Source organism: Charadrius vociferus, unplaced genomic scaffold (assembly GCF_000708025.1).
Source record: "Charadrius vociferus isolate BGI_N301 unplaced genomic scaffold, ASM70802v2 scaffold561, whole genome shotgun sequence".
Lineage (NCBI taxonomy): Eukaryota > Metazoa > Chordata > Aves > Charadriiformes > Charadriidae > Charadrius > Charadrius vociferus.
The window spans coordinates 75,013-96,858 of NW_009646848.1; the positions used below are offsets into that span (position 1 = coordinate 75,013).

A 21,846-nucleotide genomic window follows, 5' to 3' on the forward strand; every position below is an offset into this window, starting at 1 on the left:
TTAATTATTTAGAAAGGTATGGCAGAGATGCTTAGACCATATTTAAAAATACTGCATTCATGCAGTATAATGTCATTTTGATCAGGGCTAGATTGACTATGTATTGAAAAACCTTGTAACTTTCCACAGGCAGAACAGATTGCGCAGAAGTCAGTGTTTCCATGGGAATCATAAAGATTTTCTTTGCTTCTGTGTGGCAGGGAGAATAACTTTAGTCCTGTATTATTAAGCTGCTGATTTAGACGTTTCTTTCCTCTTTTGTGTTTGGAACCAAAGGATATGGTAGCACCATCGAGACTACATCCAGGAGGTACCTCTGGATGGAGGAATCTTTTCAGTTGGTCTGGCACATAAGCACATGCCATTTTCACAGGCTGAATACACCCCAAGCGTTTCATTCATGGCTTACCATTCTTAACTCTGATCAAATTAAACAGAAAGATAAAATAATATCCTGTTATAATCAAAAGTGTAACAACTATAAGTAACGTAACTAACAAGCATCAGAAAAAATAATCCAACACATTAGCTGGCAAATATTCCCCACATGCAGTCAGGGGAAAATAATTAAAGCCATAAGGGCACATCATTGTTATGTGAAAAATACTAAATGTTTTGATTAAAATGTCTATTCCCTGGGATCATACCATCCAGTTTTACTCAAGGCATAATTGTATAATTTCAGCAATATTTGATAATGTGATCTTTCTCTTTCCAGTAATGATCTGGAATAAACAGAGATGGAGACAGTGCTGTTGTTGAGCAGACTAACCAAAATGGAATGTAACATGAGTTCACTAAATACAGATGATGAGTTTGGGATCAACACACTCAAAAGGATTTAATTTCTGCCCATTCATGTAGCTGCAATGTGAACTGTTTGTGTTTCACAACTGTTATACATGCATTTTGCTGTAATGGTCGTAATTCATGCTTGCAGCCCCAGAAGGCCAAACGTATCCTGGGCTGCATCAGAAGTGTGGCCAGCAGGTCGAGGGAGGTGATCCTGCCCATCTACTATGCCCTGGTGAGACCCCAGAAATCACAGAACAGTCAGGGTTGGAAGGGACCTCTGGAGATCATCTAGTCCAACCCCCCTGCCCGAGCAGGGTCACCTACAGCATGCTGCACAGTATGGTGTCCAGGCGGGTTTTGAATGTCTCCAGAGTGGGAGACTCCACAGCCTCTCTGGGCAGCCTGTGCCTGTGCTCTGCCACCCTCAAAGTAAAGAAGTTCCTCCTCATGTTAAGATAGAACTTCCTATGTTCAAGTTTGTGCCCGTTACCTCTTGTCCTATCACTGGGCACTGCTGAAAAAAGACTGTTCCCATCCCCCTGGCACCCTCCCTTTAAGTATTCATAAGCATTAATAAGATTCCCCCTCAGTCTTCTCTTCTCTAGACTAAAAAGACCCAAGTCCCTCAGCCGTTCCTCATATGACAGATGTTCCAATCCCCTAGTCATCTTCATAGCCCTTTGCTGGACCTTCTCCAGCAGTTCCCTGTCCTTCCTGAACTGGGGAGCCCAGAACTGAACACAGTACTCCAGATGCGGTCTCACCAGGGCAGAGTAGAGGGGAAGGATGACCTCCCTCGACCCACTGGCCACACTCTTCTTGATGCACCCCAGGATGCCATTGGGTGCCTTGGCCACCAGGGCACATTGCTGGCTCATGGTCATCCTGTTGTTCCCCAGGACTCCCAGGTCCCTTTCCACAGAGCTGCTCTCCAGTAGGTCAGCGTCCAACCTGCACTGATGCATGAGGTTATTCCTCCCCGGATGCAGGACCCTACACTTGCCCTTGTTGAACTTCATACGGTTCCCCTCCACCCAACCCTCCACCTGGAGTACTGTGTCAAGCTTTGGAGTCCTCAGCACGAAAAGCATGTGAGCCCATTAGAGTGAGGCCAGAGGAGGGCCATGAAGATCATGAGGGAGCTGGAGCACCTCTCCTGTGAAGACAGGGTGAAAGAGTTGGGGTTGTTTAGAGTGAAGAAAAGTAGGCTCTGGGAACACCTTATTGCAGCCTTCCAGTATGTGAAGGGAGCCTACAAGAAAGCTGGAGAGGGACTTTTTATAAGAGCATGTAGCGATAGGATGAGCAGTAATGGCTTCAAACTGTAAGAGGGTAGATTTGGAATAGATATCAGGAAGAAATTTTTCACTCTGAGGGTGTTGAGACACTGGAACAGGTTGCCCAGAGAAGTTGTTGAGGCCTCGTCCCTGGAAGTGTTCAAGACCAGGCTGAAGCAACCTGGTGTAGTGGGAAGTGTCCCTGCCCATGGCAGGTGGCTGGAACTAGAGTATCTTTAAGGTCCCTTCCAACCTAAACCATTCTATGATTCTATGATTCCTTCCCCTTAAAAGAAACAAAGAAGAAAAGTAGTATTTTTAAAAGGAGAGGGTTTAAATCTCATATTTTCATTTTGCCTTGAAATCTACAAATACAGGAAACTGCTCATCATCAATTTCTTTATGATGACAAACACCAGTGAGGAGAAGAACACCAATTCTGAGATAAAAATGTGACCTTTTGCTTTTTTCTTCGTTAAAGTGTATTCAGTTCTATGTAAAAACTCATCAGCAGTATTTTGGCTGTTGTTCTACTGAACCACAATTACAGATCACCTAAAAGGAGAAACACGCCCATGGCTACACTGGCACAGAATATGTCTAATGCACTGATAGACCTCTTCTGAGAGTATAACAGGAATACATTTGATACCTTGTTAGGAATCTTTGTTGTAACTCTTTAACTGAGCGATTACAGTGGTAGGTTTTAACTTTCTTCTCCAACAATCATCTTAACTGCTTAAAATAAAATATAAAAACTGAGGTGAGGTTAATATCTGACAAAATCGGAGTGGGTCAGTTTACCTGAAATACTAAAGCAGACCTTTAATACCTGAAAAAATTATGGCCTGTTATTAAGCAATAAAAATAGTCACACACTAAGTGTGTACAGTGCCATAATTTACATGTTCAGAGGACAGAAATACTAGTATCTGTAAGAGAGTCAGCAGCAGACTGTACAATATGCAAATCTCTTCTTCAAGACTATTTAGAAGTTACCAACATCTTTTCCTAGGAAAAAAATTACTTGGTATATAGAAGGTTTCTTTAAATGTTTGCACTGATATTTATATACACACAAATATATATATATAAAAATAAATAAATAATCACAGGGAGATATGCCTTTGAGTAACATTCAAAAAAGTACCACAAATTTCCTCTGTGCACGATCATGCTACATGTTATACATACGCGTTGTAAACTTATAAGTTTACTGAGCTGTATGAAAACAGGTTTGTAAGAGACATATTAACACTTGTATAGATTAAGTGTTAAAGTGTTGAGATGACTAGGCCTTAGCCTGAGGATTAACTAACTGAACAGAGCATGAGAAACTACTAGACATTATATGACAAACTGCTGGACATGGCAAATAACAGTGAGAAACTGACAACGCTCACAGATAGCACCTTGATGGATGGCTTTCACAGGTGTTCTAGGAGGAGTTATGCAGTAAGCAGCCAACCTTATAGCTATCTGAAGGAGAGTATTTGGCAACTTTTGGGGAGAAGAATTTTGCCAACGAAAACTGCATCTAGATAACCACTTCAGTAACACCATATAATGGCAAGATTACTTAGGTACCACTATCAGAAATATGAAATTTGCATACAGATGTAGAAAAACTGGGACCAATGTCAAAAAAATTATTTAGGGACAAGTTTTTTAATTATGAGGAGACAACAATAGAGAAAGGGACCAAGGTGGATGTTAAGGGGGGATAAGTGGCTTAGTCAAGTGTAAGCAATCTGATGGTTAGTATATTTGTCTGGTCAAGTCCTTTGTCTAATTATCACAGACTATGCTATCTTCTTATTACATTCTATTTCTAACTGCGTGAACTCAATGACTATCCTGTGTGGGTGTTATTCATTAGCACACTTCAAGCTGAACTAGCCAGCAAGGCTGGAGATCTCCATCTGGAAAAACTCAAGGTCTGAGCTGACAACGGGAAGTAAAGGCATGAGGGTCTCAGCATGGACTTAAAAAGCCTCATGCTACTATCTGAAGGATCTGTGATTGTTAATGAGTGAGCAAATGAATAAATTCTGGTAGCAAACTTCAATCCAGCTGAACCAGTCAGCAAGTACAAGGAGACCCACATCTGGAAAGACCCAAGGTCTGAGTCAAAGAATGGGTAAGGGGCCCAGGGTGCAGGCAGGGACATGAGATAGACTAAGTCCATGCTAATATTCAAAGGATCTGCAAATGTAGGTTTGCTTCTGAATAAAGTAAGTGTGTGTATGTTTTCACTAATAAAATTAACTCCTGATAAACTGGATGGTAGAAACAGGATTGGGCTATCACCCTTCATGTTGGTGTGAATGCTGCTTGTGTTTAGGTGGTTGCCAATAGAGTCAATGCTTTCTAATCAGTATTAGTCTGCAGTCCCTCACGTGTGGTGAATCTGCATGTGTGTGTATTGAAAAAAATATATGTTCAGCCTCACTACTAGCTGAACCTACAAATAGTAACAGCAGCAGCATACTGTATCTATTGAACCAGGACAGGAGGAAAACCCTGGGACTACAGGATTCAGCTTCATGAATGAAAATATGCATGTGTGAAAGCTCCAGAGGAAAAGAGGAAAGACAACTTCTCAGGCATCCAGTTTTAAAAATAAAAGGGAACAACTTAAGACAAAAGCACAGCCTATAGGAGACAAAAGGCTGAGAACAGACTCACAGAGGTGAGTCAGGAAGGAAAGATGGAAGATCGCATTCATTCTCCACTTCCAAAGGGTACTATTGTCACCAATCAAGAAGAACCTGGGAGACATTATAAGACCTCAATATGCAGCATCTCTTATCTTCTGTGACCCCACAGTAAATCCTGGCCAGTGTATGTGAGCACATGCATCTTAGTGCTAAGAATAAGTATGCGGGTATAAAAAATAAAGTTTTCCCCCCTCTATATAGTCTTGTCTCGAGCTTTGCTGTTATTTGTACATAATTTAAAATAAAAGAGGTCATTCATCCCCACTGTCGCCAAAGACAGTATCACTCCTCTGATAGTTCTGACTCCTTCCAGATATTGATTACAAACAAAACAATGATCTATGTACTGAAATTAGAGGTGTTATCAGGAGCAACAAAACCAAGAAATTAGCTAAAACCTGTTTTTAATACAAAGGCATAAAAACCCAATGCATTTTCAAGGTAGAGATTTTGTGTCAGCCAGAAAAGTCAGGTAAGGCTAATGTATTCTCCATATACCCCTGTTCTGATCACAGGTATTAAACAGACAAATTTATTCATTCATTTCCCAAAAAACACTGACAAAAAAAAACACTGACATTTCCCACAAAACACTGACAAAAAAAACCAAAACCACAAAACAAACCCCTCACTACACATGGCTGTTAATAATCTCTAGTCTTTATGCTGTTTCCAAATTTTTAGCTGTCTGAAGGCTAACACCACATTTGTAGACTTAGATAAAAATGTTGCTATCGATATAAACCAATTATCTTTAATTACCATATGTTTTTAGTTTTTTCTTTCTTCAGAAGCCTTGTCACATTCTCAAAATAGCCAGGACAATACTGAACAAATGAAGTAAATGTTCAACAGTATATTTGTCTTTATTAATCAATCTGTAAGAATGTGAAATTCAGAAGTGACACTTTATAATAAAAATACAGGGGAACTTCAACTATAAGCATCATTTTGCATTCTGTTTAGATATAGCATCACAATTTTTTTCCCCTCTAGATAGCAGCATATTAAAGGATGACCTAATAATTTTTAGTTCTTATATATTTGTTTTTATATATGTTTTATAGATTTGTTTATATATACACATTATATATGTTTTTATATATAAACCCAATATATATTCTTTATTCTATTTCATATATTTGTTTTATATATATTTGTTAGCTTACATTTTTACTGGTATCAGGGCTTTGTGCTGCTTTAATATCTTAAACCTCTCATTTCTCTGGCCAGTTAATCCAGATTTACAGCTTATCTGCACGCAATGTTTGCAAAGCACACAGACAATTTACCAGATTTACTGGTAAATCTGACTGTCCTCTGGAATCAAACCGATTTAACTAGAAGTGAATTGCTTAATGTTGTCTTAAAACTGCAATGCAATAATAGACATCTGCAAAAGAATTTCAAACAACAAAATCTGTTAACTGGAAGAGAAAACCTAATTTCAGCCAGTTCTGCAGTATAAATAATTTTACTGGTACTTTTCATGTTATGTTACAGGAACTCTTGTGATTATAGTCCTCAGTTCTTCACTGAAATACCTTGTTTACTTCAAAGGTTCAAATAGTAGGTAAGATAGTTGTAAAACTATCCCACCAGTCCAAAAAAGAGAAGTACTAACTTTTTTAGAGCGTATTCCAACTCATTCTTTTCATTATCTGCTTCTTGAAGCTGGGAAAAAATTCTGACCAGGAACTCTTCAAAATTGGAAAGCAAATGAGGTTCGTCTTTTCTCAGCTGCAACCAAAGTTGCTTCACATCACTCTCACTGAAAGAAGAGATCATAAAGGATTCATTAAGAGAGAACATTTCTTGAGCTGCAATAAATGTTCACAGCATCCTCGTGGATGGAGGCTTCAGAGTATCACTAGTCAGAACACAAGTCTTATTAAAAACAAGGGCTACTTAAGCAGTGCCAGATTTGAAAACGATGAGGTGGTTGGGAAATGACAGAAATCGCATTTATTCAAAAAAATGCATCATAAAGTTTGGTCATGCATGCAGAGAATCACAGGAACTACTTGTTTAGCGGGTGCCTTGCCAGACACTTCATCTAAAAAGGAACGGATAAGAAAGGAGACAGACGAGATACACTGTACCATCCTGTCATTTCTATTAGAAGTAAAGAAGCTCCCACAAATCTAGTGGGGAGAAGGCAGTGGGAAAGCTAATCAAAAACAATTCCTCATGAGAGATTAATGAGTCTCAGTCTCCTAAGTTACTTAGGCAAGTTAACAAATTGCATTTGTACTGTCTTCTTTAATTTTCAACCCATTTTAATTCCACAGTGGGACTGCTACAAAAATTAGAACGTGACACCTTGAAAATTTTGATTTAAAAATTTACCAAGAGAACGTTTTGTTTCCAAATATGTTCAGTGGATACTGGAAAAAAAGATGTTCAACTGTGAATGATAATGATTTTTTAAATACTTTGCTAAAATTTTCCTGAACAACTTACTTTGTTTGTTTCTTCCTGACTCATTCTCTTCCATGCACATTATAAGCTTGAACTTAGCCAGCAAAGAGTGCTACATTTACAGGACAAAATGAGGATAAGGCTAGAAAAAGTAGGTGACAAAAATATTTTCACAATGAAAGCCTTTCAGGGTGACTTACAATCAACTCTTTCTGTAACAGGCAGTCAGGTGAAGAGAAGTACTGATGAGGACTTCTACTTCATGGTAAGGATGACTGATGCATTTCCTAACTATTCCTACTATCTGTCTAGACTCTCTCCCATTTTTGCCCCATTCTTTTTTTGATCTAGAACATTCATTGTGATTGACCAATGAGTGTCAGGCCAACCCACAAGAAGCTCTTAGAATAGTTTTTGTGTTCTGTGTTTCAGAGTAAGTCATCCTGGTCCTGGAAGAGGTAATGTTATCAGAATAATCATAGCATGCAATTATGCATGGAGGGGAGAAAAAGCAGAAAAAGGGGAGAAAACATTCTTTCTTACAGTTAACTGTTGCACTGCAAACACAGCCCTTGCCAAAAAAGCACTCATCATGCATTGTTTGATTGAAAATCAGTAGCATCTGTGGATTACATGCTTCTAATTATCTATGTTCAAAACCCATGGTACAACAGTGGGTTAACAGTATAGCTTTCATATGGCACAAACATACGTTTCATATGCCTGGAGTACAATGGTTTTGCTCTTGGAAATTTTGGTTGAATGGCATTTTATCAACTCTGACAACCAAGAAAATCAATTTTTAAAGAATCACTGTGCTACTGACCAGCCGTGGTTCTCATCACTCATCTTGGATTCCATTAAAATCAAACCCAGAACTGAATCATAAAAGATCATACAATCTATTACTATTGCTGCGAAGACTCACTCATCCAAAACCTTTTTAGCTCCAAGCCGATCCATCAGATTTGAGAACTGGAATTCTTCATCCTCATCATCACTCATGGTCTCTTTGCATTTAAGTGGACAGGCTGTTTCACCTTCTGATTGCTGCATCATCTCATTATTCAAAGCAATCTGCCCCAAAAGAAACTGGCCTAAGAATTAGAAATTACACATGTTAGCATCTTCAGAACTTATTACAAGAAGCAATGTCATTGAAGAGCAACATACTAAAGATGAAATTTTACAGTAAATATAATTTGTGAGGGAAACACCTACACTCGTTTACACGAAAAGGGAGTATAATGAAACAACAAAAGGATGAGGCACAGCATGATGATCTCCGAGTTCTATGTCTGACTTTGTGCCCAGTTTAATGTCTAATGTTCAGTAAATCACTCACCTCAAAATTCACAAATATACTGAAAAAATTCAGACCTCCATAAACAAAAGATAAAAATCACAGCAACAAGCACTTTAAAAATGTTGTGGCCTTATTTCTTGATATGCTTAAATAGAAGTTAAGAATCTAAAATAACCACAACATTGCTACTAATGAAATGTACCTCCTATTTTAACATTCTTTTTAGTGCATGACCAAAGGCACACCTCAAATTCCTGTACAAACAGCATATAGAAAGCTACATTTTAGAAACACTTATTTCCCTCCATTTGACTCACATGCACTTGAATTCCTCTGAACTTGACCCCTACTGTAGGTTTTTCCATCTATTGGGATATTTCTATTAATAACGGAAAGATTGGATCATGGAGATGTGGTGGGATTGCTCGCATGACTGGAGTGTTGCCATGGATTGATACAGGCTCTTTAGGAAGCGCAAGAACAGAAGATGAGGAGAGGGAGTTGCCCTTTATGTGAGAGAGAAGCTGGAATGCATGGAGCTCTGTGTGGGGACGGAGGAAGAGCTGATGGAGAGCTTGTAGGTTAGGACTGAAGAAAGGACAGGCAAAGGGGTATAGGCCTGTTACTGCTATAGGCCACCCAACCAGGAAGAACAAGTGGATGAAGTCTTCTACAGACAGATAGGAACAGCCTCACGTTCAGAGGCCCTGGTCCTCATGGGGAACTTCAGTCACCCTGATATCCGTTGGAAAGACAATGCAGTAGGACCTAAGCAAACCAGGAGGTTCCTGGAATACGCTGATGATAACTTCCTCCTCCAAGTGACAGAGGAGCCAATGAGGAGAGGTGCTCTGCTGGACCTTGTATCCACCAACAAGGAGGTTCTTGTTGGGGATGCGAAAGTCAAAAGAAAGTCTTGGATGCAGTAATCATGAGATGGTGGAGTGCAGGATCCAGAGGGCAGGGAGAAGGGTGAAAAAGAAGCTCATAGCCCTGGACTTCAGGAGAGCAGACTCTGGGCTCTTCAAATATCTGCTTGGAAGAGTCCTTTGGGATAAGGACCAAGAGGGAAGAAGGGCCCAAGAAAACTGGTTAATATTCAAGGATCACCTCCTCCAAGCTCAAGAGAGCTCCATCACAAAGAATAAGCCAGGCAAAAATGCCAAGAGGCCCGCGTGGATGAACAAGGAGCTCGTGGCCAAACTCAAACACAAAAAGAAAGCACACAGAGGGTGGAAGCAAAGATGGGTAACCTGGGAGGAATACAGAAACATTGTCCAGGCTTGCAGGGATGAAGTTGGGAAAGCTAAAGACCAAACAGAATTGCATCTGGACAGGGAGGACAAAAAAAAAAAAAAAAAAGTGATGCAGAATACAAGTCTCTAGATGTTGGTAGTGGTTTAGTTTTGCTCAAGTACATAAGTTAACAACAGGCAGGTGGAGAGCCTCCAACGAAACAAACAAACAAAAAAGTGCACAGGAGACAAAAGGAAGACTAGGGAAAATGTGTCCCTCAACAAGATGAGGGACTCGGTTATACAGGACATGTAAAAGGTGGAGGTACTGACTGCCTTCTTTGCCTCAATCTTTACTAGCAAGGCTGGCCTTCAGGAATCACAGGACCCCAAGATCAGAGAGAAAGGTTGAAGCAAGGAAGATGTACAGTTGGTAGAAGAGGATCAGTCAGGCCAGGGAATACTTAAGTAAACTGGACATGTATGTCTGTGGGCTCTGATGGTATGCACCCAGGAGTGACGAGGGAGCTGGCAGATGTCACTGTGAGGCCAGTCTTGATAATCTTAGATTGATCATGGTGACTAGGAGAAGTGCCAGAAGACTGGAGGAAAGCAAATGTCACCCCAGTCTTCAAGAAGGGCAAGAAATAGGACCCAGGGAAACACAGGCTAGTCAGCTTAAACTTGATGCATGGGAAGGTGATGGAGCACCTAATCCTGGAAACTATTTCCAGATACATTAAGGATGAGAAAACAATTAGGAGCAGTCAGCACGGGTTCACCAAGGGGAAGTAATGCTTGACCAACTTGATAAACTTCTATGATGAAGTGACTGGCCTGGTAGATGAGGGGAGAGTGGTGGATACTGTCTACCTGGACTTCCGTAAGGCCTCCAACAAGATCCTTAAGAGAGAAGCTGTTGACGAGAAGCTAGATGAGCATTCAGGGAGGTGAACTGAAAAGTGGCTGAATAGCTGGGCCCAGAGCGTGCTGATCACTGGTACAAAGTCTAGTTGGAGGCCAGTGACTATCATGTACCCCAGGGATTGATATTGGGTCCAGTCCGGTTTAACATCTTCATTCATCATCAGGATGATGGGGCAGAGTGCACCCTCAGCAAGTTTGCAGATGACACCAAACTGGGAGGAGTGGCTGATATACCAGAGGGTTGTGCGGCCATCCAGAGGGACCTCTACAGTCTGGAGAAATGGGCTGACAGAAACGTCATGAAGTTCAACAAAAGGAAGTGCAAATTCCTGTGCCTGGGGAGAAACAACCCCGTGCGCCAGTATATGCTGGGTGCCACCCTGATGGAAGGCAGCTTGGCGGAAAAGGACTTGGGAATCCTGGTGAACACCAGATTGAACAGAACCCAGGAATGTGCCCTTGCTGCAAAGAAGGCTAATGGTATCCTCGGCTGCATTAGGCAGAATATTGACAGCAGGTTAAGGAAAGTGTGCCTTCCCCTTTATTCAGTCCTGGGGAGGCCACACCTGGAGTTCTGTGTCCAGTTCTGGGCTCATAAGAACATACTGGAGAGAGACATACTGGAGAGAGTCTGACAAACAGCCATGAAGATCACTAACGGACTGGAGCATCTCTCATGCAAGGAAAAGTTGAGGGCTGGGACTGTTTAGCCTAGGGAAGAGAAGGCTCAGGGATATAATCAATCTATATAAATACACAAAGGGAGAGTGCACAGAAGACAGAGCCAGGCTTCTTTCAGTGGTGCCTAGTGACAGGACAAGAGGCAACAGGCACAAGCTGAAACGCAGGATGTTCCATTTGAATAACAGGAAACACTTTTCTACTGTGAGGGTAACCACGCACCTGCCACAGGTGGCCCAGGGAGGTTGTGGAGACTCCCTCCTTGAAGATATTCAAAAGCTGTCTGGATATATCCCTAGACAACTGGCTTGAGCAGAGATCTTGGACCAGATGATTTCCAGAGGTCGCTTCCAACCTCAACCACTCTGTGAATCCGTGATTCAGATATTCCTGGCTATTGACACCACATCATAGTCATGAGAGACTTTCATGAAAGTTATGAGATGTTCTCAACAATTTTTCATGAACAAACAAAACATGTTACCCTGTATTTGCTCTAGTAAGTGTTGAGAACACTACAGAAGAATTGATTATAAGAAATAACCATGGATTGACATATGAGTTGATTCAGTTTAAATTACACATGAGGCTAAGCAAGAATAGATATTACTGAAACCAACCGGTCTGAATGGTTCAAGTAAATTAACAAACAGGTGAAGCTTGAAACTGTCTTAGAATTGGAGATAAAAAGGGTATATATACAGACAAGAGAGCCAAAAATACTGATACCTGCAAAGAAAACTAAAACAAACAGCTACAGGCTTTTTAGCTACATCCATAAAAACAAAAGAAGAAAGAAGTACAGTAGTTGTACAGTGAGGATGCAGAAGTGAAATTGCCACATGAATAATCAATGCACTTGTGCTTAGTTCAGGAAGACCAGACACATTCCATCAAATTCTAAATGGGCCAGCTATTTTATTTGAATATCTGCAAGTCAGAATTTTTGAGGAATCTAGTCAGATTTTATGCAGAGGATCTTATATTCTAAATTCTAGTACAGAAGACACCATAGCCACAACAGAAATACTGGTGTGGTTTTATGGTTTTATCAACTCTATCGCACTTTTTTTTTTTTCTCCTAGCACCCAGCAGAGCATGTTGACCACAGAGACAACACAATATGTTGTAAAGAGAGGTTACAGTAAATTTCAGATTTGCCACCATTTAGAAATACGAACACGATTCTCCTATACTAATTGATGCAGTACAAGTTTTATTCAGACACTTCTCTGCTTTGTCCATCCTCTAGTTTTCTAAAGCAGCTTTTATCTAGTACAGCTTCTGCTTCTACTAGGAATGCCAACATCATCACCTAGCCAGAGGTATGACTATCTAGCCTGGATCCCTGAAAAATACCTGTCAGTCCTGTGTAGCAGCTTAAAATGTAGCATGCTTTACACTGTCCATCCTTATGTTTTACATGAATTCTACACGGAGGTGCTGTTGAAGGCAGCACCTTGTCTGTGGCAATGTGTGTCCATGTCCTTTGTATGTATGTGTGTGTGCGTGTGTGGGTGTCTCCACGATACAACTTTAACTTCACTGTCAGTTGAACCTGCAAACGGGAAAGCAGTGGCCACATCCATCTGGGTCTCTGGACCAGTGTCCACCAGCTGGGCAGGAGGAATCCCCAGGCTCTGTAGCTGCTGGACATGAAAGCCACTTACAAACTCCCTTAACAGCAAATTTTGATTTTGCAGGGACTACTTATGGAAATAGTGTTCATTTAACTAAGAAATAGTATAATTTACTTATGAAAAGTAAAGCAGTAATACATTATTTCATTTTAAAATAATGGCAATTTGCAGATTAAAGCATACTCTTTATTAAGATACTTGATCTAGCTCTAAAATGGGAGGGGTGTGACATGAGAGAATTAAAATTTCAAATGATTGATGATTTGCAAACAAAAATGAAGGTCCTATTTGCTGGCCCTATACATAGTATTTAAATGGAGATTTAATGTTACAATTCACACATAGAAGAGATTCAGTTTTCTTGAGAAAAATGCTTAAGCCTAACACTTATAGGCAGCAGAGCTAAAATTTAAGTACAAAAATGATTCCGCGTTAACAGCCAGTCTAACATTGTCATCTTATCTGGAACGTCGCAGCTGGGGAGAAAACAACCCTTTCACAGGCAGAACATGACAGTAAGAGTGCTGTTGCAAATCAGGGACTTACAAAGAACATATCAGCCCCAGTCACGCCGTAATAATAATAATTGCCTTATCCTGTTTTGTTTTGAAATAAAGTAACATGACTTGAATTAATTTCTTGTAGAAAGTATTCCCACAGCTGTAAGGACAGTGGTATTAACACATTTTCAACATTGTCTTACATTAATCTTGGAGATAATACTAATTATCTCTCAGGTCTTATGACCTGATATGAAATAAACCACAAGATTTTTTTTCCCCTAAAGCAACTTTTCCAACATTTGTTCATAGATCTACTCCATGGCTTAAAACAGGTGTAATTCAGATGGTTACATCATATGTTTCACATTGTGCCATGGCTTGCCATCTTACACAGGAGACAAAGACCCTGGAGACCTTTGTCTATTTATAGACATAATTTGAACACTTCTTTATCTGCTACATCTATCTGCTATATCTAGGAACTAGTCTGTCTCCCTGTGTGCATCAAGTGTACTATTAAGATAAAATGCTTCTTTATTGATGTGGAGAGTACAGAATATGAATAAAGCTCTATACAGGAGACATGCATTCCAAACTCACTGAGTCCTGTGGTGAACTCGTTTGGGGTAAGCGAGCCATTGCCATCAGCATCCAATGTAACAAAAACTTTTTCAAGCTCTTCCAGGCTAAGAGGTAACTCAGCGTGCAGCCTCTGGAATGACAAAACATGCAGCAACTTTACCCAGTACTACAGGATGAGAGGACAACTAGATTCTGTAGAACATCCATAATATGAAAGGATTGGCCCTTTTGTTTCCCAGAGTGAAAATTCAAATATGTCACAGAATAAAACAGCATCAACTGAGGGAGATTGCTTTTATGACTTCATTATTTGTCTTTATGACTTCATTATTTGCCTTTATGAATCCTTTATGACAAATCAGTGAGAACAATCTCCTTATGACACAGATTCCAATCACACAGGGAAGAGTTAGAACTTGAGGTGGAGTCTCAGCATCCTGGTGAAGTGGCTTGATTATCTTAGTGAAACGCCTTCATTACCATGGAGCTGGACAAACTTGCCAGCAGAACTGTACGTCTAGTTCCTGCCTTGTCATGAGGTCAAGCAAGAGACTCTCTAAACAAGAACATTATAGGGGGTATACTGTCCTAATTAAAGGTGCTTTAAAATGTGTAAATAAATAAATAAATCAAGCTAAGAAAGCTGCATGGTCCAAGGAGCAAACTTGAGGCTCCTACAATGAGTTAAATATAGTTTCTGACTGTCTACTTCTGAAATGCAGCATGCTCACGCCAAAAGCGACAAAATTTCATTAAATCTGCTCCACAAAATCAGGTGGGTTTTTTTCCAAGAATCTAAAGACAGGCACAAAAGAAAAAAATGTTTTCTTTAAATCTAGGCCTAATGGTCTTACTGTAATTCTTTTAACAGTGTAGACAGATTCCCAGAAACAGGAGGAAACTGGAGTGGCAAACTACTACAATAGCATGATTTCTACCGGGAGACAGCACTAGGAAGAGTAAAACCTTTCCTCAACTTGGGAAGCAATACAAATATACACTACTGAAGTCTTCTGCTTTATTAGTTAATATTTTAATATCTTCCCTGAAGTCCTATTGTATATATAACATACTAAAATTGCAAGCTAATAGGTTGATAAAGTCCATCAGAACAAAAGTGCTCATCTGTTCCACTGTGGGGAAGGGATTTAGCACCAAAGAAAGTCTCTTCTGCAAACCAAGAACAATAGAAACCACTATTCAATATACCAGGCCATATAACCAAGGTAAGAATCGGCTGAGTGCACTAATCAGAACTTCCCTGCCTGGAACAAAGGGTTTAGGGTATAAACCTATATGAGTTGAAGAGAAGAATAATGGAAGGAATTCCAAGGTGGTCTCGAGAAGGAAAAGTAACTGAGCTTCTAAAGCACAAGAACTATCTGGAATAGTCCCAAAGGGATTTCTGAGCAGTATTAATTGTCCATTGCTGCTTGCTTCGAAAAAAAACTGAGAAAACTTCATGTACATCCAGTCTAAACAAGTTATTTCATCAGTGATACAATACAGACCCACCTGCTACTCCAGTACAGCTGCTTGTGGGTCTTGTTGCAAACCTGACTGATAAATACACGCTTCTCCAACTACAGCTGGAGTGTTCTATTGCAGAGTTCAAATTCTGAACTGATTTATACTAATTTTGCAGTAGAAAACACCACATTTACTTGCATTGAAAATAGGAGATTTTGAAGAATGTACCAACATTTTGCTCCATTAAACTCCCTGATGATAGTTTACTGACTTTGATGAACTGGGACCATGCTTACCATTGTTACTAATCTGAAGTCAAAGTTTTCCCAATCTCTTGTTTTTATTCTTCAAAAAAAAATTTAAGGTAGAGGTTTTTTTGTTAGGAAAAAAAATGTTATTGTTGGTCTCATAGGCATGGTTTTGTTTATTTGCTCACTTTGGGCTTAATGTAAAAATACATAGATCCTTTCAACACGATGCTCTTAAAAGCTACGAAAAAAAAAAAGAAAAGAAAAGAAATAAAACATATCCAAAAGATACCACTGGAGCTTTAAGAGAAATTATCTGCATTGCCACCCAAAGTGCTTTGTGCTTTCGTGACCTCTATGCTTATTTATTTGAAAACACCTATCTTTTACTCTGCTAAATAAAAGGACAGGTCAAATAGCTAAGAGCAAGATCTGAACCCATTTCTGCTACATGCATTAAAACAAAACATTTTGCAACACTAATTCTTATTATTCATGATAACCTGAAGGCCCACAATGCAAAGCTGTGGTTTCAAGTCTCACACAGAATTTGCTTTCAGACAGTGCAAAGGTGATCAACGCTTGGTGCTTTTTAAGGAAAACAATTACTTACTTCATTGAGTTATGTCTTTGCTATAGGGAGTGAATGTCATGAAAAGTGCAATCAAAATCAACTATACTGATTTCAGACTCATGTTTGCTATACAGAGATTGTAGATAACTAGACATTCTAATCAAGCATAATGAATACCTATAACAGTACATGCCTAATGTACCGTTGTTTGTTATAAAACATCATTATTTTGTATGTTAATACAATAACGGTACCAAATCCATGTGAAAACATTCTAGATTACTGTCACTGGTATCCAAATAGGTCTCTATTAATCCACTACCGAATTCCAAGAAAGATAGGAAAATGAGAAAGCTATCACTGGCTTCAAACAATCAGGGTTTCTGAATTGCTGGAATTAATGTAGAAGAACTTTGTTTAAAATTTTTATTCACTGTCACTAGATTACCATAAAGTCAAATGGAGAAAATGGGTCTCACCCCAGTTTTTTTGTCAATGGACCTGCATTGATTTCAGCTGAGTTACTCTTGATTTACTTAAGTGTTGAGTGGAATAAGGATAATCCAGTATCTTCAAAAGGTCTGTATTTGTAGTATTATCTTTAATTGGACCAGCAGGAAATAAAAGCAAATAAAAAGAAACATCTTCTCAAATGTTCTGAGCACCCTTATTTCTGTATTTAGATGAACCAGACACTTACATACGTACTGAAGTTGTCAGATATGGTAAACAAAGACTCGTGGTGAAACAGAAAAATGTACTTTATCTGTTCTTTGCAACCCTTTTTCTACTGCATCTTTTGCAACGTCTGCTTTAGAACCTGAAGTATAAGTTTATCAGCACTCTAAGCATAAAACTTAGAATAAAACAGAAACAAATGTTTTTAAGTTCCTTGTAAAAACAAATATTAACAGTTTTTATATACACCTACATATATATATATATAGGTCTTTCACTAGATAAAAATATACCATTCAGGTTTTGGAAAGATAATATAATTATAATCCATTAACTTCTTTATGGGTCTGAATTTACCAAAATTAACAGTAACAACATATTTGTTTGTTTGCATTCACTTACTTCAGTGAGATAATGTATATTGGTGAAGCCTACAGCACAGCAAGCATCTGTACTCCTGTCTTTTTTCAACTTTGCAGAATTAGCACTGGTCATCACAAAACTCGGCAACACCCAACTGCACAGAAAGCTCTTGAGAGCTAGTTATCCAAACAATTTACTATGAGGTTTTTGCTTTTCCAACATAGGTAGTTAAAAGTGTTTCGCTTGCATTTTCAGCGAATATGATTTTGGCCCTTCAAACCATTTAAGAACATTTTGGTAAGATTGTTGTGAACACTGAATAATGCTAAAATACTGTTCCTTTATACTTCCTACGAATGTATGTGACCCAACCAAAAGTTCACCATTGTCTGGCAGATGAAACCAAAGTGAAAGACTTTCTTTACACAATTTTGCTGAAAAAACAGGATAAAATTGGTGGACTAAATACATTCATGATGCTGTGGCAAATTGCTAAGTAATGAATTTACTGGAGTTTCAACTTTCTCAACAAGAATGAAATTAAATTCCTGGGGCATTTTTTAAACTTTGCTTACTTTGATTTTCCATTTTTTTGTTGCTTCGTCTGTGGAAACAAAAGTAGCATTATGTAAGACTTCAAAGAGATTATTTTAAATCCTACATATCTCTTTAAAGTTATGAGAAGGGTGTTACAATTTTTAACTCTAAATTAACCAGTCTCAACTCATGAAGGGCATTTGGAGCTTCTCTTGTTGTGCATTTCACACAGTCAGTTTTGGTTTACCTGCATGTCTTGACGAGTGATGAAGCCTTTGCCTTCCACATCACAAATCTGAAAGAACTCATGTGCTTTTCCCAACACAGTTAGTCCCGAGTCTTGTTCTCCAGTCCTGCTCCTCTCCGCATTTCCTGGTGGGCCAGGACTGGCACAGTCTCCTTGTATTCTGTCCATTGTCACAATCTCAGTGCAGGAATATTTCGGGATGCTGCTGTCCCACTTACTCACAAATTCTGATCTGAAACCTGTGCATGGAAGGTAAGGAAAAGAGCAAATCAGACCCTCTTAATGACGCTTTCCACAATCTCTTAGCAACCATCTCTTTAATTAGGCACTAAAGCTTAAAAGAAGAAAAAGCTTTTTGAAAATGCCTACCCTTGATGGGCAGCACTAAAGACACCACAAATGGGATGATGAATAAGGAGGGGGAGTCTGAGGGAAGGAGAAGACAAACTAGCTCTGAAAAGGAATCTCAAAGCAAAATCAGCCAGTGTAACAACAACTATAGACAATCGATTAACATGAACAAGAAAACACAAGAAATGCAGGAAAACGAAAAAATAATTTAGAGTCACTACAAGTATTCAACTGGTATCCTTTTGACTCTGATGATCTTAACACCACATATCACAATTTGCATTGGAATGCAGTTCATACAATAGCTACAGAATGGAAAGGGAATGATGACTGATGGAACCTTATGGATCGTGATGTTTAAATCAATTAAGTAAAATTAAGAGAAAGGTAACGGATTATGGAATTCTGAAACATTTCCTTAGATTCACCCTTATTACTTATGGCTTTGACTTTCACCTGTGAAGGAGAACTAATTGCTAGTGAACTTGGTGGGAAGACTTCATAAGTTAATCACATTCTGAACAGCCTCTGAAAATTTGTATCATATCCCCTGCATGAAAATACTTGCATATATTTATGTTTGGCTATAATTTTATCTTAAATTCATTCTAGGAGGTCAGATGTAAATAGTTTTCCCTCTCCAAACTTGTTCAATTGTACAACACATAGTACCAATACAAAAGGAGCCGGCTTTCCCAAAAGCCTATGAGCTCAAAGGCACTATTGCCTAATCACAGGTTGTCATGCCTCACCTAATGTTTGTAAGAGTTCCTGCATGATCTTAACTGATTATCATTTGGTAAACCAAGTAGAGAAACTGTCTATTTCACTGAGGTACTATGTGTTTGTGACAGGCTAACAAAACGTGTGGAGTTACCAGGGCTCAGATGACATGCAACAACCTGACCTTGTGTCTGCATCTTGAATTTGTTTTTCTAAACAGGTCCACCTAAAGTAGCCACAAATTTGTCAGATAATTTTTAACAGAGACAAGTATTTTGAGAGGCATTTGACTATTCACAGAATTCACAGAATTGTTAGGGTTGGAAGGGCCCTCTGGAGATCATCTAGTCCAACCCTCCTGCCAGAGCAGGGTCACCTACAGCAGGTTGCACAGGACAGCGTCCAGGCGGGTTTTGAATGTCTCCAGAGTGGGAGACTCCACCACCTCTCTGGGCAGCCTGTTCCAGTGCTCCACTACCCTCAAGGTAAAGAAGTTCCTTCTCATGTTAAGATGGAACTTCCTATGTTCAAGTTTATGCCCATTACCCCTCGTCCTATCACTATTACAAAGGAACATAGCCTGGTTCTGATCCAGCATGACTGGCACAACCTGGAACAACTCCAACAGGCCAGTGAGAATTATTTGAGTCTGTTGTCTTCAGAGTACAGGCCTTGGCATTGTTTAAGTTCAAACCTGGCAGTGCATTGTACCTCTTAAAATGCAGCATCTTCCAAGAACTTCTTACACGTACAGTTTGTCACACCTGCAGCTTGGCTTTCCATGACAAAGTGATTTCTCCCATATCTATGGGCCAGGCTGTTAGACTTCCCATGTTGCATGTAAGTATAAAATCACTGTAAACGGGACATTGACTTCAAACCAAACTGGGACTTTGATGAGCAAATCGCCCACCCCCTCTGAAACCACGTGGCAAAAATCTGCAAACAGGTACATTTTCCTTTGTCTCCCTCGCTCTCTTTTGCAATTTTGATCATCCCAGGACTGTTGTTCAAATACTCCCCAAAGCTGAAATAATTCTGGCTTAATGGCCCAAGAACTCAGCTGTCAAAATCCTTCCTAAAGCAGAGTTACAAGCAGCAGAACAAAAACACGTGCTGAAAGAAGGGAAAGGATGGCTATACCCACAACATCCCGCTTTAGTAAACTTCTCAGAATGGGTCTTACTTCAGTTTAAACATATGGCAGTCAGGGGTGATTTATAAACCCCAAGACCAGCTATTCAAACCAAGCCGTGTCCCCTCCGCCTGCACACAGCATGCAGGCACAGGGTACCCCTCATCGCTGTGCCAGGTGAGCCTTCTGCTGGGGCTCACCGCGCTCCGTACCCCAAAAGGCACCAAATCCTGCCAGAGCACCTGTGCCGGCCAGCAGCCAAGCAGGCCCTGGGAAACTAACAAGGCTGTCACGGGGAATGTAGGTCTGACATAGCAAGTGGCATTTGGCTATTACAGCTGCCTGAACAGCTGTACTCTTTCCTCTTATGATGAAAATTTCTAGCTCAGAAAGTCTGACCAACCACCAGCAGCTGGGAAGATACACGAAGGAAAAGATCACTCCATAACTGCCCTGTTTCTTAATCCCTTTCCTGATATTTCCAATATTAGACAGTCTCAAAACCAGATAAATCTTTGCTCTGACTCTATGTAGTCACCCACACACTTGTGATCAGATGGAAATGCCACTGCAAGCCACGTTCAGACTATAGTGATATAATAGCCTGGACAAGATTCTCCTTTCATGCTGCTTTTACACACCTAACCTTCACTTACTTCAATACAGCTCATTCTTGATTGACACCAGTGTATGAGGTAATCCAAACCAGGCCATCAGTTTCAATTTTGCATTAACACTAACTTAAAAACAGATTTTAAAATACCACAAATCAGTGGGACAAGCTCAGCCTACAGACAGTCTTGACAAGATCTGACCCAGACTCCGTGTGCATTGGATGTAATTTTTTTTTTTTTTTTTTACCCCCCACACCTCAACGATTTCTCAAAAGGCCACAACTGCAGGAACAGGCCAAACTCAACATGATAGTGCTGCTAGTCCCTGTGATTTCTGTACAGTTCATTAGACTTCCTTAAGAAAAAGCAAAAAGAAAAATTGTGCAAGTAATAGTAAATTGCATGTGAAAGAATAGAAATGTGAAAACAGATTAAAAATAGTGGAACAAAAAGGCACTATATGCAGTTTGATAAAGTTGTTTACATTTAGCAAACAGTACAGATACAATTCAGAAAATGTCACCAGGCTTTCTAAATACTTGCATACCACAAAATGAAATTATGTGCATCACAGGAGCCTCACCTTCTTACAAGTTGCCCCACCTTTCATACACACCATAAAAACTTGCTACACAGCAAGTGTCTTGAATACAGCAGAAAATTAAATTAGAGCGTACACTAAAATTCTTAATCCTTACGGCAGCTTTCATCTTAGTTCCTAGAGTGTCCTGATACTTTGCAAATGCTGGTAATAACACGAAAGATTAGAACTTCAATTTGCCCCATGTTACTGAATCAGCAACGTAATTACTCCAAGGC

At 39.6% G+C, this 21,846-nt stretch overlaps 1 protein-coding gene across 1 annotated transcript in view; it reads right to left on the minus strand.

The window, feature by feature from the left end:
- The window catches only part of CRACR2A (calcium release activated channel regulator 2A), a 51,006-nt gene extending 32,634 nt beyond the window's left edge, over window positions 1-18,372 (minus strand). Inside the window, exons 1-4 of the mRNA XM_009894130.1 lie at window positions 18,205-18,372; window positions 14,106-14,217; window positions 8,142-8,310; window positions 6,417-6,563 (exon numbers count right to left, since the gene is read on the minus strand). Coding sequence (XP_009892432.1) covers window positions 6,417-6,563; window positions 8,142-8,310; window positions 14,106-14,217; window positions 18,205-18,372 — 596 coding nt within the window. The remainder of the gene's footprint in view (window positions 1-6,416; window positions 6,564-8,141; window positions 8,311-14,105; window positions 14,218-18,204) is intronic.
- Window positions 18,373-21,846: the final 3,474 nt, after the last annotated feature.